General features: G+C 36.7%; 1 protein-coding gene and 1 pseudogene across 3 annotated transcripts in view; one reads left to right on the top strand and one right to left on the bottom strand.

Annotated features, from left to right (window-relative positions):
• The window catches only part of LOC149747967 (uncharacterized), a 111,236-nt gene that overhangs the window by 37,928 nt on the left and 57,951 nt on the right, over positions 1-15,357 (top strand). The window contains exons 2-3 of one of the 3 annotated variants that reach the window (XM_089920399.1): positions 2,865-2,961; positions 13,530-13,614. The exons of 1 other annotated variant lie outside the window; for it this stretch is intronic. In XM_089920399.1, the coding sequence (XP_089776525.1) occupies positions 2,865-2,961; positions 13,530-13,599 (167 nt within the window). In that variant the 3' untranslated portion in view covers positions 13,600-13,614. The remainder of the gene's footprint in view (positions 1-2,864; positions 2,962-13,529; positions 13,615-15,357) is intronic. One more of the 3 variants, XM_089920400.1, reaches the window with a different exon arrangement.
• Positions 807-2,010, bottom strand: LOC111176856 (developmental pluripotency-associated protein 3 pseudogene; annotated as a pseudogene).

Here is a 15,357-nt window from a genome sequence, read left to right on the forward strand (position 1 = left end):
ATCTAATAGAAGAGGATGAAACAGGAATTCTATGGCATCTAGTTGGCTTAAAGCCTATTCATTTTCATTAGAAAAATATTTTAATGTGACTGCTACTCTCTCTCTTTTAAAACTTGGAAGCATGCACTAATGCACTTTTACACTTGCAGCTATGACACCATGGAAAAAGTAATCTGGAAATGAATGGCATTTTTATAACAACTATTAACTTATATGAAGTACTTGTCTAGTAACCAGATTTGGAAACAGTGTCTCCGTCCAGGGCTGTAGAAGCTGAGCAGGGAGAACCTGGCTCTGGAAGGGAAAACTTTGGACTGACTTCCCGCTTCCTCAGTTGTGTTTGAAATGTATATATGTATATATTTTCTTTCTTTTTTTTCTTTCAAAACAGCACATCAAAAATTTTTGTTACAATTCAACATGCTGTTCTAACAGTGCTGCGGCCAAGTCACCCAACGTTTTCTTCACTTTCCTTCCACACAAGTTAATTTGTTTCACAAAGTGGAACTAAAGTATATTCAAGTCATTCAAATGCAAGCTACATAGATTCCTTATAAGTTACTGTATTAAGGTAGAAAAGAGATGCAAGAAAAAAAGACATCACAGAACTTACAGGATATCAAAATACTGGTACACAGTCTTTCCCAAGCTGCTTCATAATGACCCTAAAACTACCAGCATGAAAAAATAGTACAAGAATAAGGTTTATGGCTCCTTCAACTCTGTGTCTGTCATAATAATTACTGTAATACTTATTGTTGTAATAATTCTCATAATTATCCTCAGAGGGCTTCCCTGGTGGCACAGTGGTTAAGAACCCGCCTGCCAATGCAGGGGACACGGGTTCGAGCCCTGGTCCGGGAAGATCCCACATGCCATGGAGCAGCTAAGCCCGTGTGCCACAACTACTGAGCTTGGGCTCTAGAGCCCACAAGCCACAACTACTGAGCCCGCGTGCCACAACTACTGAAGCCTGCGTGCCTAGCGCCCATGCTCCGCAACAAGAGAAGCCACCTCAATGAGAAGCCCGTGCACCGCAACGAAGAGTAGCCGCCGCTTGCCACAACTAGAGCAAGCCCACTCACATCAACAAAGAGCCAATGCAGCCAAAAATAAATAAATAATTAACTAATTAATTAATTAAAAAAAATTATCCTCAGAAGGATCTCTACGAAACCGGCAAAAACGACAGCTACATCTAAATCTTTGCTCTCTTGATCGAGTCTCAGTGTCAGTCTGCCGTGGTTCTCTTTGAGAGTCAGACCAAGGAACTCCTTTGCCATAGCATTTTTTTAATAGATTGGATCAGCCCCTCCATCTTATCTCTCTGATCAGTTAACACAGTCCTCACCCCTCTCCTATAGGGTATGTTTTCACCAAGTAACCGCCCAGTTGGTTGAGGTAGACATTCTGGTAGAATGAATGACAATTTGATACTAGGGTTGAGCGTCAAGTTACAGAGGTTCTTTATTAATACTTCAGGCATAGGTTGAGAGGCAACTGGAATTGCCTGGGAATTTTCATCAATGGACATTTGAGGAGACTCCAGGGTCCAGGTTGGGTTAACCTCAGATGAATCCATTGGGAGTCTTGTCACAGCTTGAAGCTCCTCCTAGACCTTTGGGTTCCAGTGGAAGGTGATGCTTTAGACTCAGATTGCTACAAAGTAGCCTGGAAGAACTATAGAGTTAAGAAAGAGGGAGAAAAATCCAAGCTGACACATCATGGTGAGAGAAGAATCCAACCAATGTATATATTTTCTGATAGCTTGCATCACATTTGGGGTCCACCGGTTCTTTCTCCTTACACTATTTTTTTTTTAATTTATTTATTTGGTTGTGCCGGGTCTTAGTTGTGGCTCGCAGGCTCCTTAGTTGTGGCATGCATGTGGGATCTAGTTCCCTGACCGGGGATCAAACCCAGGCCCCCTGCATTGGGAGCATGGAGTCTTAACCACTGCACCACCGGGGAAATCCCCTTACACTATTTCTAATTTGATATTTCCTATTATTTCATAGCTAAGAACTTAAGGATTGTTCACTTTTGGGGGTGGTGTTTCCTATTCATAATAAAAGTAGTTCAGTGTCTTGGTATATTAAAAAAATATGGTTAATGGAAGATGGTCTTGTTACTAAAGTAAACCTTTCTATAAATAAATGCAGAAACATCTGCATTAAGGGCATAGTCTGAATGTGGCAGACATAAGAATTGCGTCAATTCCTGTCTTGTGGCCAAGATTTCTTTCTTTGGCTTTCTTTATAACTAATGTCATGGCAGAGTTTCACATTCTCACAGTATCATGCAATAGAATGGTCAAAAGAACTGGTGCCAAGTTACCCTCTTTCTTAGGTTAGCCAATGGTTGTCAGTTGTACTCACCAAGGAAGAATGCGGCATGTTTTTGTTTTTATTTTTTAAGACTGAAAACCTGAGTTCTCTTCAACTTCAACTTCATTTTTAGGCCCTGGCTTTAGGCAGTTTTCCAAATGTCTAACTGCTAAACTGCTTTCAAGAAATTATTGTGGTATTGCAGGGAACTTTGGTCAGGAGAAAAAGAAGGCACAAAGTCTTTCCTAGAACACCATGGGCCCATCAAATAACCTTTTAAAGAAACAACTAAAATTCCTTTTTCAAAGGCACAAAAATACTAATTCAAACCAAACCAAACAAATCTACCCCACAAGTACTGCAATTCAAATGACTAGCGGAGAGGGCCCAAGAGGGGAGGAAAAATTGTTTTGGAAAAACCATTTGAAGCTAAAAGCTTGTGTATTTTGCTCTTTGATTAGAAGTTAAAATGGGGTGATGTAGCATTTCTAAGATAAAAATTAGCCAGGACTGTAAGGACACTGTGTACCTTTTCAGGTGCCTGTGTAGCTCCTCCTAGAATACCTGTCTGGTGCTCTACCCTTCCTCAAGACTACCTCACACTGCTCCCACTTGGGGACTCCAGCATGGCAAGGTGAGTCTGAAAATTTGTACTTCTTGCATACATCCTATAAGCGTATCACTTACAGTGACTTTTTTAAGAAAACTTTTCAAAGTCTTGGGAGACTTTCAGAGATTGTGTTCACTGGTGAATCATCATTTATAAACCCTTTATTTAAATAAGTACAAAGTGTAGTTAGCAGTAGTTGCCACTATGTTACAAATTCGAGATTCAAATTTGGCGTCTGAGGCAAAATTTTGCAAACTGGTGTATCACCAGTCTTGGGCTTCCTGAGCACTGTTCTACTAATGCTTTAAATCGGCAGCCTCTTTTAAAACAGTGGAGTATTTCTAACAGTGAAAGGCTAGAAGGTCTTGGTAAGTCTGAAATATATCCTGTAGTTTGAGCTTCCATCTCTAACAGTGTCAATAATAGGCTTCATTAAATAAAGGGGGCACAAAATCCCTTGAGGAGGGAATATACAACTAAATTATTCTCCACTTGCTTTTTGTATGCTTGATGTGTATAGTCTCTTGTCTCTTGAACATTAAAGTGACTTATTGGTCTCAGGAGGGGAAATAATTTGACCTTGTTTGTAGTAAGTGAATGACTTATGAATAAACGGTTCACGTTTTACAGGTGAATAAACTCTTTAAGGGCACCAACCAGTGTGCTGTCACATAAATTCCTTAGTCCCTCACTTGCAAAAGTTATGTGCTTGCATTTTTGCCCAGATGATGAATTTTGAAGGTCTCACATAAATTAATTTCCCCTTAGAGCCTTCTAGTAATTGCTAGACTCTGCGGAAGGAGCGGATTCCTAAAAACACAAGTTCATATCCTCACTGGTTCAGTTCTCCTGTGGACTCTGCTACGTTGCTCGGGCACTGGGGAAAACCATGACTGAAAGTCTCCAAGTGTTGAGAATAAAAGATAGTCTGATTCTAATAAGGTGATTTCATGACATCCATGTGAGAGCTGAAAAATCCTAGTTGAGCCCTGCTATTTGTAATACAGTCAAAAGAAGAAAAGCATAAGGAAAAAATGTATCCTGTAGCTCCATTGACCAAAGTTCTCCTCCATGATTGGATAGTCACTGAAATTTTAGTTTTAGCTTTGAACACTTCAGTTATTTTGTTTCTCTTGGAACACTAGTACTTATTTACTAATACAGGTAGGAGAGGGGTATATGAGTTGCTTGGAGTTTACTGCTGAGGAGTTTTCATTTTTTGCTATTGTCAAATGCTCGGTAACAGTCTGATTCTTGACTTCAACAGCAAAGAGACTCCTTTAGCATTTAGCATACTGCTCTGTTTTTCTTTTTTAAATAAAACTTTGTTTGAACTTACAAAACTTTTTTGCCTATGCTGGATACTGAGCCAGTTTACTCATACCAACAGGGTATATGAGTTCCCTAAGCCTTTCAGAAGGAAGCATTTAATTTTTAGTTATGTTAACTTTGATGAGCAGCAAAACCAGCATTGAAAATTCTTAGTATTGCTACATTGTAAAACTACCTTTTTTTTTTTTAAGGAGCTACTTTAAATTTTTACTGTCTTAAAATCAGAATATCTGTACTAAATCACATTTCTCCATAGTGATGCAATTATTCCCAAGCCATTCTTCTCTTAGAGAATGAGGATAGAGAATAATTCACACTGTTATCACAAGGCATTTTTGTTAGGTTTATAAAATTGAAGCTGTGTGAGAGCAAACCATAAAGCCCATGTTTTGTGTAAAAGACAGATTAGGTAAAACAAGTTTAGATTTTACAGATTGCTTATTTGTTTCTCTTTCTGTTCTAAATAGGACTGCAATATTCTCCCACCCTCCTTTTCTGGTACTTTCCTGGAAAAAGCATTAGTGAGGGGAAAATAATGGTAAACAAGGCTTAGTTCTGTAATCTTCTTTAACAACTGCCTTGCAAGTGATTTCCCAGAGTTTCTGTAATGAAGCATATGGTGGTAAATACACCCTGTGCTTCTGGTAATGGGGAGTAGTTTCAGAGTACTCTCAACATTTTATATTTTAAGCTTTGTACGTGTATTTTCAGGTTAGGTTTTCTGTCCCGTGTAGATTTAATGGAATTTATTTTTATATGCTTGTTCTTGGTTTTAAGGGTTTAGATGAGGGCATTTCTGAATAAAACTTGTGAAGAGATGTTTTTTGTTGTTATAAGTAATCCATGCATACAGATTTTAGGAGGCTTGAAATGGCCTTGTGGAGAAAACAACTTCATAGAAAGGGGGATATTTTCTGTAATTTAAGTTGTCATAGTAACCTGCATCAAGACATGTACTTGGAATCCAGGCCTGAAGAATTTCAGTGACAATAAACATTCCAGTTGCATTCATCATCATCTTTTTTTTTTCTCTCTAAGAAAGAAGCCATCTATTGTGACCTAATTATTTCATTTCTGTTTTTAGAAAATGGGTAGCAGTTTGCATTTTTTAGCGCTATGAAACTTCCCTGGTAGAGTAAAAATGAAAAATTTAGCTGCTTATATTGGAAGTTGATATATTTTTCTGATAATGTATCTCAAACTATTTCAGATGGTAAGACAGATTCAGTCAGTATAGTGGTTACTTAACGAAATATGAAAGAAACAGGATTTGATGAAGACTTGAAGAGATTGCCACAAACGTTTATTAACATGCCAGTCTTAATATTAACAGTATTAGAACCTGGTTTTCATGGAACTCTGATCTGGGAATGTTATGAATTTCCTAATATCAAATTGTTAATATTTTATTTTATGGCATCTCGTACTATAGTCTTAATAAGCATGAATGTATTTTAATAAAAAGGATGAAGTATCATTTTTATTAGCAGAATAAGTTTACTTTGAGAAATTTGTATCCAGACATTATCTTTAGATTTGCTGTCTTTTACAAGGAACAGTACAATATTATTTCTAAAGAGAAAACTTTTTAGGGTTTGCTTCTCTCTTGCCTTCTGCAAGATACTGATTGCTAACCAAGATTATTCGGAGTTAAAAATGTTCTCCTGAAGCAAGGAACATTAAGAGAAATAGTGAGTTAAGGATGTGTGTGTCCATTCATTTTAGGAAACTTGGAAAATAAATTGGAAGTGTTTGTGGCTAGTCTAATTTTACAAATATATACAAAATTAGCAGTTATGGGATCTAACTGTAGTTACCTGTAATTGAAAAGTAATAATACTTTTGTAGATCTTTTCCACATATGTCTGAGAAACTTAATCAAATGGATGATGTTTTTAAAAACATAAATCAATAAAATTTGAATTCTAAAATATAGAAAGGTAGATTTAGAAATCCTAGATAACTGTGAAAATGTGAAGGAAAATAAAATCACCCATTATCTCACAATTTCGAGATATTTACTCTTTCTATTTTATAGGAAGTATCTATAATTTTATAAACAAAATCGGGATCCAGCTATTAATAGCCAAAATACTAATAATGGTGAAACACAAAAATTTTATCTCCTGTTAGAGTTAGCAACATACCAGCTGTCATCACTACAACCTAACGTAGCTTTGAAATATCTAGTTAGTGTATTAAGAAAAGAAAAAGGAGTAAGAGAAAGAACTATTGGAAAGGAGGATAAAATTCTTTGTAGATAATGAAAAAAAATCACAAAGATGCTGAACTAAAAATAATAGAATGTAGTAAAGTTCCATTGTAAATAATGGAAATATCATGATGTATATAGTAATGATAACTAGTTCCAAAATGTGAGAAAAAAGGAGCCCATTCATAGTAGCAACAAAAAGTATGCTGAGGATTAAACTTTGTGAGAAATGCAAATGGTATTTAGGAAGAAAACCATTAAACTTTTCTCTCAGGGTGCAGAGGCTCAGTATGGAAGACAATTCATTAATTATTTTTGATCTCTTTATATTGATTTGTAAGTTTAATATAATGAAAATCTCAGCAGGAAATTTTCACAGGTCAGTGATTCTGAATTTCGTATTTATAAGATAAGAGCCAAAACATATTTATATAAAGATAGTAATTAAAATGGGAGATTGGGATTGACACATATACACTAATGTATAAACTGGATAACTAATAAGAACCTGCTGTATAAAAAAAATAAATAAAATTCACACAAAAAAAGGATCCCAAATAAAATAATCCCAAAGAAACCCACAGAAAGATGCATTACAGTCAAATTATCAGAAGTCAAAGAGAGAATTTTTTTATTGAAGTATAGTTGATTTAGAATATTATGTTAGTTTCAGATGTACAGTATAGTGATTCATTTTTTTTTATAGATTATACTCCATTTAAAGCTATTATAAAATATTGGCTATATTCTCCAACTGTAAAAAATAATAATAATATGATGTTGATAAAGTAGACAAATACTTGAAACAGAATAGAAAGCCAAGAAGAATGTTTTATTGATTAAAAATTATAAATATAAAAATGTAATAAATATACTAGAAGAGAATGTTCATAAATATCTGATTTTGGGTTTAGGGAAAGTTAAACTAAAATACAGATGCAAAGATTTAAAAAGGAATGATTCATATATGTAATTACATTAAAAATAAAATGATTAAAATTTGCATATGTCAAATCACAAAAAGTATTCTATATAATGTATATATATATTATCATATATATAAAACTAAAGTTAATACCCCTATGTAAAGAACTACTTAAGATCAGTAAGAAAATAATCAACACCCAATTTAAAAAATTAGTTTGTAGCTCTGTTTTTAGTTTTTTAAGGAACCTCCATACAGTTCTCCATAGTGGCTGTACAAATTTACATTCCCACCAACAGTGTAGGAGGGTTCCCTTTTCTCCACACCCTCTCCAGCATTTACTGTTTGTAGACTTTTTGATGATGGCCATTCTGACTCGTGTGAAGTGATATCTCACTGTAGTTTTGATTTGCATTTCCCTAATAATTAGCGATGTTGAGCATCTTCTCTTGCGCCTCTTGGCCATCTGTATGTCTTCTTTGGAGTCTGGGATTGACATGTATACACTGCTACATTTAAAATACGTAACCAACAAGGACCTGCTGTATAGTACAGGGACCTCTGCTCAATATTCTGTAATAACCTAAATGGGAAAAGAATTTGAAAAAGAACAGATACATGTATATGTATAACAGAATCACTTCGCTGTACACCTGCTACTAACACAACATTGCTAATCAACTATACTGCAGTATAAAATAAAAATAAAAATTAGTAGTTCCTACTAGTTTAAAAAAGAATGGGGCTTCCCTGGTGGCGCAGCGGTTGAGAGTCCGCCTGCCGATGCAGGGGACACGGGTTCGTGCCCCGGTCCGGGAAGATCCCACATGCCGCGGAGCGGCTGGGCCCGTGAGCCATGGCTGCTGAGCCTGCGCGTCCGGAGCCTGTGCTCCACACGGGAGAGGCTACAACAGTGAGAGGCCCGCGTACTGAAAAAAAAAAAAAAAAAAAAAAAAAAAAACAGATGTAGATCTAAAGATTTGTTTAATTTTAATATATTTAGTATATCACATTATTAAAGATTAAAAAAAATGTACATGACATATATATGAGTGACCTGTACATAAAATGTAACATACGCAGACACATGTAATTCGTAATGTTGGCAGTGGGAGAAGTAAGAAAGATCAAAATGCTCATATAATGCACCTAGAAGGTAGACTAGTACTCTGTAGCCAATAATGGAATCTGTCTGTCTACCTACTTCTTTATCTGTAGATAGTTTTATTTTTTACTATTTAATGAATGGAAAAATGATAGTAATCTAAAAAGTGACAGCATAAGGATGTAATATAAATTATAATCTTGTATTTTTTAACTGTATTTATGCAGAAAATAAACAAGGAGGTAATATACAAAAGTGTTGATGATTATCTCCAAGTGGTAGAATTATAGGAAAATAATAATTATTATTAATATTACATTATTATTACAGATTCTCTAAGACAAATGTGTTTGTATTCAGAAATTTGAAAGATTTTTTTTTAATCTAAGATTGACCAAATGTCTAAGATTTCATCATATGCCTTATTGAAAAAAAATTACCATAAAGAGATATTTATTGAGATGGACTATACACAGAGTCAAGTAATGAATCAAGATCATCAGTCTCTGGGCAGGGTTGAACAGACTGCATTTCCAGGCTACCATTCATATTAGACTGTGGTATATACCTGTGTATCTGGGATCGTGTTCCCTGGAAGGGTAGGGTCCAGCATCCCTGGGAATGATAAAGAGCAGTGTGTCCCTAGGTTTAAATCTTAGCCCTTTCCGAAACTGTGCCTATTATATCAAGTGTCACAGCAGCTTAAATGTTCAAATATTGATTGCCAATGACATTGAATCAAAGTTAAAGTCTTTATAGATTAAATGAGAGAACTAGGACATTTATTTTAATTCCAGATATTTTGATTTATTATTTATCTCTGCTCCACTTCCCCATTGACTCCACTGTTTTGTTTACAATGATTATATCTGAGCAGGAAATTTAAGGAATTTTTAGGAAATAACCAGTCTCCCTTGTATCCCGTCTCCTCTTTCACAGAGATACTGTGCCTCTCAAGTCTTAAGTATTATTTTGTTTAATTTACCTGTGCTGTTTTTCCTGAATATGGCTCTTAATGGTGACCTTGTTTTTTTCAGTAATGCTAATGGATTTGTTTACCTTTCATCAATCAAAGGTAACCATTGTTAACAGTTTCTTGGGTATCTTCGTGTACAAAGAACATGTATTTTTTTTTTTTTAATTTGTAGCTGTGTGTGTGTGTGTGTGTGTGTGTGTGTGTGTGTGTGTGTGTGTTACACCGGATTCTTTGCAGGTTGACTCCTTTAATTGCCAGAATAATCTTAAAGGCACATATGATTATCAGATTACACGTTGAATTAGTCAGAGTTCAGTGAATATTTATTGCTGGTTTGCATTCTTCCATGTGTCTGAGTTTGTAAAAATGAGTTTAGTATGTAATTACGTGAGACTGTGATCGCATCTCCTCCTGATTGCACCGGTGACTATCGTTTTAGTAGAGTCATTCTCTATGACCTGGTTTCTATCCCAGTAAATTGAGGCAGTGCCTACTCTACCTGAATGCAATAGGGAGAATATACAAAATCATTTTTTGTTTTTAAGATCTACTAAGGTAGTAATAATGTTATAACCCTCTTTCTAATTTTGCAAAGGCAGTTTCTTTTATCTAAAGTGGATTTTGTGAAAGTTACAGAAGAGGATGGAGTTCATGGCTTCTGCTTTTAAGGAACATATAGTCTCACCAAGTAAAAAAGGTTCACATCAGATGGGAAAAACAAAGTTTTTACTGCCAAGTAATACCATGCTATATCAACAGCTGAACTTACTCCATCTCTTTCACTCTTCCTCTCTTTTACATTTCAGCTGGGGTGTACTTGCTTCTTAGAAATTTAGGGAAACTTACCCTGAACCTCCAGTTTCAAAACTTATGAAAATCTCCCCGTGATCTTTCTCAGTCTAGAGTCCTGTGTCAAGTGAGCATCCCTTCATCTGTCTGACTTGCCTCTGTGTATGGTCTTCACTTTTGCCCAGTGTTAAACCTGCTTCTTTTAAAAGTGGTTTCTATTTCAAACATGCGCACACAACCCCACTTAGTGGTTCCACTAAAGACCAAGGAGTTAGAGGAAAGAGACTCACTTTGCAAGAAAGACACCCTTGGTAGCCTTCCTGGCCTCTCACTTCATCCTTATCCCTTCCTTCCAGGATGTCCCAAAGAGCTGTGTGTGTCTGTAGTTTCAGAAATTGCCACATATCATCAGTATTCATCAATCTGGGTACCAGTCAGCTTAACCCATTGTTAACTGTGTGACCTTGAATTCCCTAAAATGCAGTTTTCTCACTTGAATGTTGGGTAAGAATAAATTATATATGTAAAGGATTTTGTATATAAAAAATTCAATGAATGATAGCTGTCATCATTTTTATTAAAATAGTGTCATTTTTCCCAAATGCTTCAGTCTTGTTTCAGACACAGGCTAGATATATTTTTATGTAAGTAGACTTTCACTCTTTTATTACTTAAGGAGACTACATAATTATTCAAACCAGACACTTTGGAGAGTGAAACATGGTACTGTTGGTAATTATGCTGTGATAACAATGTAAACCATTGCTGTTCCAGGCAGACCTGGATGAGTGGTCACCCTGGGTATACCTGTATCCCTAGTGCCTGATTTGTGGTGCAGGCTCAGAGGACTCAGGCCATTGTCCATTGAGTGAGATGGGGTACATGGGACAAGTGAGGTCACATTTTTCTTTCTGAGCTTATCAGAAATCATTAAATCATTAAATTGAGGTTAACAATAGCCATCTCACAGGGTGGCTATAAAGATGAAATGAAATTGTGATCTCATAAAGCATGGAGTATACGTCTGGAAATTGGATACCTGTTAAATCCCCTCGCCATCTGTGCAAATTACCTTAGTGGTACTGATGGATAAGTTTTGTGTATAGATGTTTCTGCTGCATTATGCACTTACCTCTCATACTTCCTTTCTGTTTCTTTTGACCGGACATTGTAGGTGGCAATCATAACTAACTGCACACATGGTTCCACAGTTTACAGTGGAGGTTTAGTCTATATTGTTTCAATTAAGCACTTTCTGGCATTGAAAGGCATGAATTCTGGTGTTCAGTAACCACACCTACTTTCCCTATAAGCTCTCTGTGGTATGCTTTTTTTTTTCTTTTGTGCTTCCTATTTTTTGGATGAATCATAATCTAAATAGGGGAATTTTTTTTTTTGGTAAATATCTGTTAAGTATGAATGTTCATATGCATTTAATAGACGTGTGAATCAAAAGCACTTGTTTTGGACATCAATTGTAGAGATGTATTTCTTCCCTTGGGAAAAAATCTGTTAGCTCAACCTTGAAAATTGATAATATACGTAATGTACATACCAAATTTGATTTTCTTATACTAATTTATAAATAACACAAATCTGGGGACTTTCCTGGTGGTCAGTGGTTAAGAATCCACCTTCCAATGCAGGGGACTAGGGTTCGATCCCTCGTTGGGGAGCTAAGATCCCACATGCCGTGGGGCAACTAAGCCCTCATGCCGCAACTACTGAGCCGGAGCACACTGGAGCCTGCCAACCACAACTAGAGAGAAGCCCAGGAGCTGCAGCAAAAGATCCCGTGTGCCACAACTAAGACCGACGCAGCCAAATAAATAAATAATCAATATGCAAAATAACACAAGTCTGGAGGAAGTAGTAGACCTTAAGGTTTGGATCTTTTGCAGAAGAATAAGAGCCGTTCACCATAATTTTCCATAGCTGTTCATTTCATTATCAATTCTTTTAGACATGGTACTGCCCAGTCTTTTGGCTTACAGAGAGTCTACTGGGGGATAGACAGATAGACAGGTGGTGAATGGTTATGGTCATGTTATAAAATACACAACAGTGGAATGAAGTAGGTGCTATGGGAGCACATGGGGAAGTACTGTAACTGCAGAGGTTAAGGAGAGATGCTTGTGGAGATCATTTGAGCTGAGTATTTAAAAATGAGTAGGTCTTTAGGGAGGCAGCAGAAGGCCTTCCAAAATAGCCTGGGAAATAGCATATGCAAAATCTAGAAAGGCGCATAAGGAGCATGATGTGTTTGGAGATAAACAAGTACATCTTGGTGTGAATATGAATATAGATGGGAAGGAGATGGCTGATTTTAAAAAACAGGATTCTTAACTGATTCACTTTGTTATAAAGCAGAAACTAACACACCATTGTAAAGCAATTATACCCCAATAAATATGTTAAAAAAAAAAAAACAGGATTTTTATTCTAGTTTGATAGAAACAAGCTTTTCTTTTAGGGGCTCTGGGCTTTATGGTAATTGAAAGGATCAAAATTATTTATAAGTAAAGTTCTAGTTGAAGGATAAGTAGAAATATTGATGGTTTGGAATAACCTAAACTTCAGATATTTCTGTAAGGAGAAAATTTATTCACACTTTTTATTCTTGATAATTTCTTTATAGTCTCAAGAAATTAAATATTTAACATATCTTTATTCTTCAAAAGGATATTGCTACTTTAAAATATTCTCACTTTAAAAAATAGGTATGAATAGATAACATTCAAAGCTATACTGTTTCCAGGCCATTGATTTAATATTCCTTTCACTTTAACATTTTCTCCTGTTAGCTGCTGCAGCCACTGGACAATTTTACTGTGCAGATTCTTTGCAAATTTTGCCTTGTCAGAATGGGAATTGTGTGACGGATGAAATGATTAAAGATTGTACTTTTTTGATACAACAAATAATAATGCTTTCAGGAAAACAGGCTGGTATTAACTGCTGTTTCTATTCCATTTTGCTTTCAAGGATCATTTGAATGTATACTCTATCTTTTCACTATATCAATCAAAAAGCAGAAATATAAATAGTGATTTTTTACTATTAACCAAGTAGTAATTTCATATAATAATGTTGTACTTATATCCTCACGTGAAAAGCAAAATAATGTCACATGGGTGACTTTACCTTAGCTCTGGCACCATCATGCCAGCGTCATTTTGTATTTTCCCTGTGAAGCACCATGGCATCTTGCAAGCATATACATAAAATCTTAATTTTATTTTTTACTTGAAAGGTACTTTGAAGATTCACATTTGAGGCTGAAGAAAGGAAGACGCATTTGGGGACTGATCTGCTCCCTCTAGACTTATTTCTCAAGGGTAAAAATTCTCTGTTCTTCTCTGTGGTCCCAGTGCTGCCTAGCCCGTAGGTAAAGATCGGTCAAATAGGTAAATACATCTCTTTGTTTGCAGAGCCTGAATTACAACCCAGATCATTTGATTCCCAATCAGTCCAGTGTTCTTTCCTGCACACTGGTACTTCCCCATACTGCAAAATGGATTTACATAGTAGCAAATTCCCAAGGTTTCAAGTTATGTGTCATGTGTAGTTGCCAGCCATTATAATCCCACCGCCACCTCACAAGAAAGCCAAGCTCACCAACATGTTAGGACAAGGGGACTATCTGGGCCGAGAACCGATGGATATATTAGGATATTCTTGAATAAATTTTAATCCCTTCCTCAAGATGGATGGCACTTGGTGCTTTTCAGTATGTTGCTCACACTTCTTTTGATCAAACCATGAATCAGCAGATGCTATAGGATTGTAGACTTATTTCTAGAGTAGTGTTCCTAAGCAGGAGAGGTTCCTCTACCAAGAGTGTTTGGGACATTTGCGATGCCATTTGTGAGGACATTCAATCACTGGTTGCTACAGTGATTGAAGAGGTACTACCAGCAGTTAGTGAATGGGTGACAGAGAGGCCAGGCATCCTATCATGCACAGGTCAGTCCCACACAAAAAACTTAAAAATGGCCCACTGTGCTTTACCAGTGAAAGTCCACAACTGGGCTTAACTTTTTACACACATACACAAAGCACTTTTGCATTGTCTTAAAATACAGTTAGTTTCCCAGGAATGAAGCTATTATGTAAATTAAGGGAAAGCGTACTTAATGCAGAACTTGAAAAAGAGTTGTCCCCTGACTTAAAAAACTGTGTCCTAGACAGCAGTGCCCCTTGTAGTATTCGAGTTTCCTATCAACGTACATGTTAGCAGCCTGCATTTATAACTGTTGGAGTCAGGATATAGGTGTGAGTATCATCCCTCAGTACCTGTGGGGGGTTGGTTCCAGGGCACACCTCAGATACCAAAATTTGAGGATGTTGAAGTCCCATAATTGGCCCTCTGTATCCGTAGTTCTGCATCCACAGATTCAACCAGCTGTGGATCGTGTAGTACTGTAGTACTTATTGAAAAAAAATCTGCATATAAGTGGGCCCACACAGTCAAACTCTTGCTGTTCAAGGGTAAACTGTACTTCATTATGTCTTGTCATTTACGTACTTAAGTTCCTGTCTCTGTTTGTTTTCTTTTATTTCTCTTCTTTTCTGGCTTCTGTGTTGGGAATGGCAGATATGGAGGTGGAGGAAGCGCGGGTGGAAGCAGTGAGACTCGTCAGGAGGCTATTGGAGTAACTCAGAGGAGAGTATGTATGGCAGGGTGGGTAGAGGTGGAGCCAGCAGGATTTCCTGACAGACTGGATGCTGGGTAGTGAGAGAGGGGAGTCAAGATTAACTGGAGGCCTTTTGGCCTAAGCACCTAAAAGGCTACATTCTGAGTGGTTTGAACTGAGATGAAAGAGTGTGGGTGCAACAGATTAGGGAGGTAAGATCAAGAATTCCTTTTGAGGCGTGTTGAGTTCAAGTTGCCTACTGGACGTCCAAGTGCCAATGTTGAGTTGGCATCTGGATGTGAGGCTGAAGTGAGCTAAAAATGTGAATGTGGGAATTGTCAAGTGTATGGCATTTCAAGTTGTGGTTAAGTTGAATGAGATCACCCAGGGTGTGAATATGGGTAGAAAGAGTAGAGGACCAAGGACAGATTTGGGACACTCAGA

Source organism: Delphinapterus leucas, chromosome 11, assembly GCF_059928025.1.
Source record: "Delphinapterus leucas isolate spDelLeu-1000000601 "Yukka" chromosome 11, BTC_Dleu_Yukka2, whole genome shotgun sequence".
NCBI classification, from domain to species: Eukaryota; Metazoa; Chordata; class Mammalia; order Artiodactyla; family Monodontidae; genus Delphinapterus; species Delphinapterus leucas.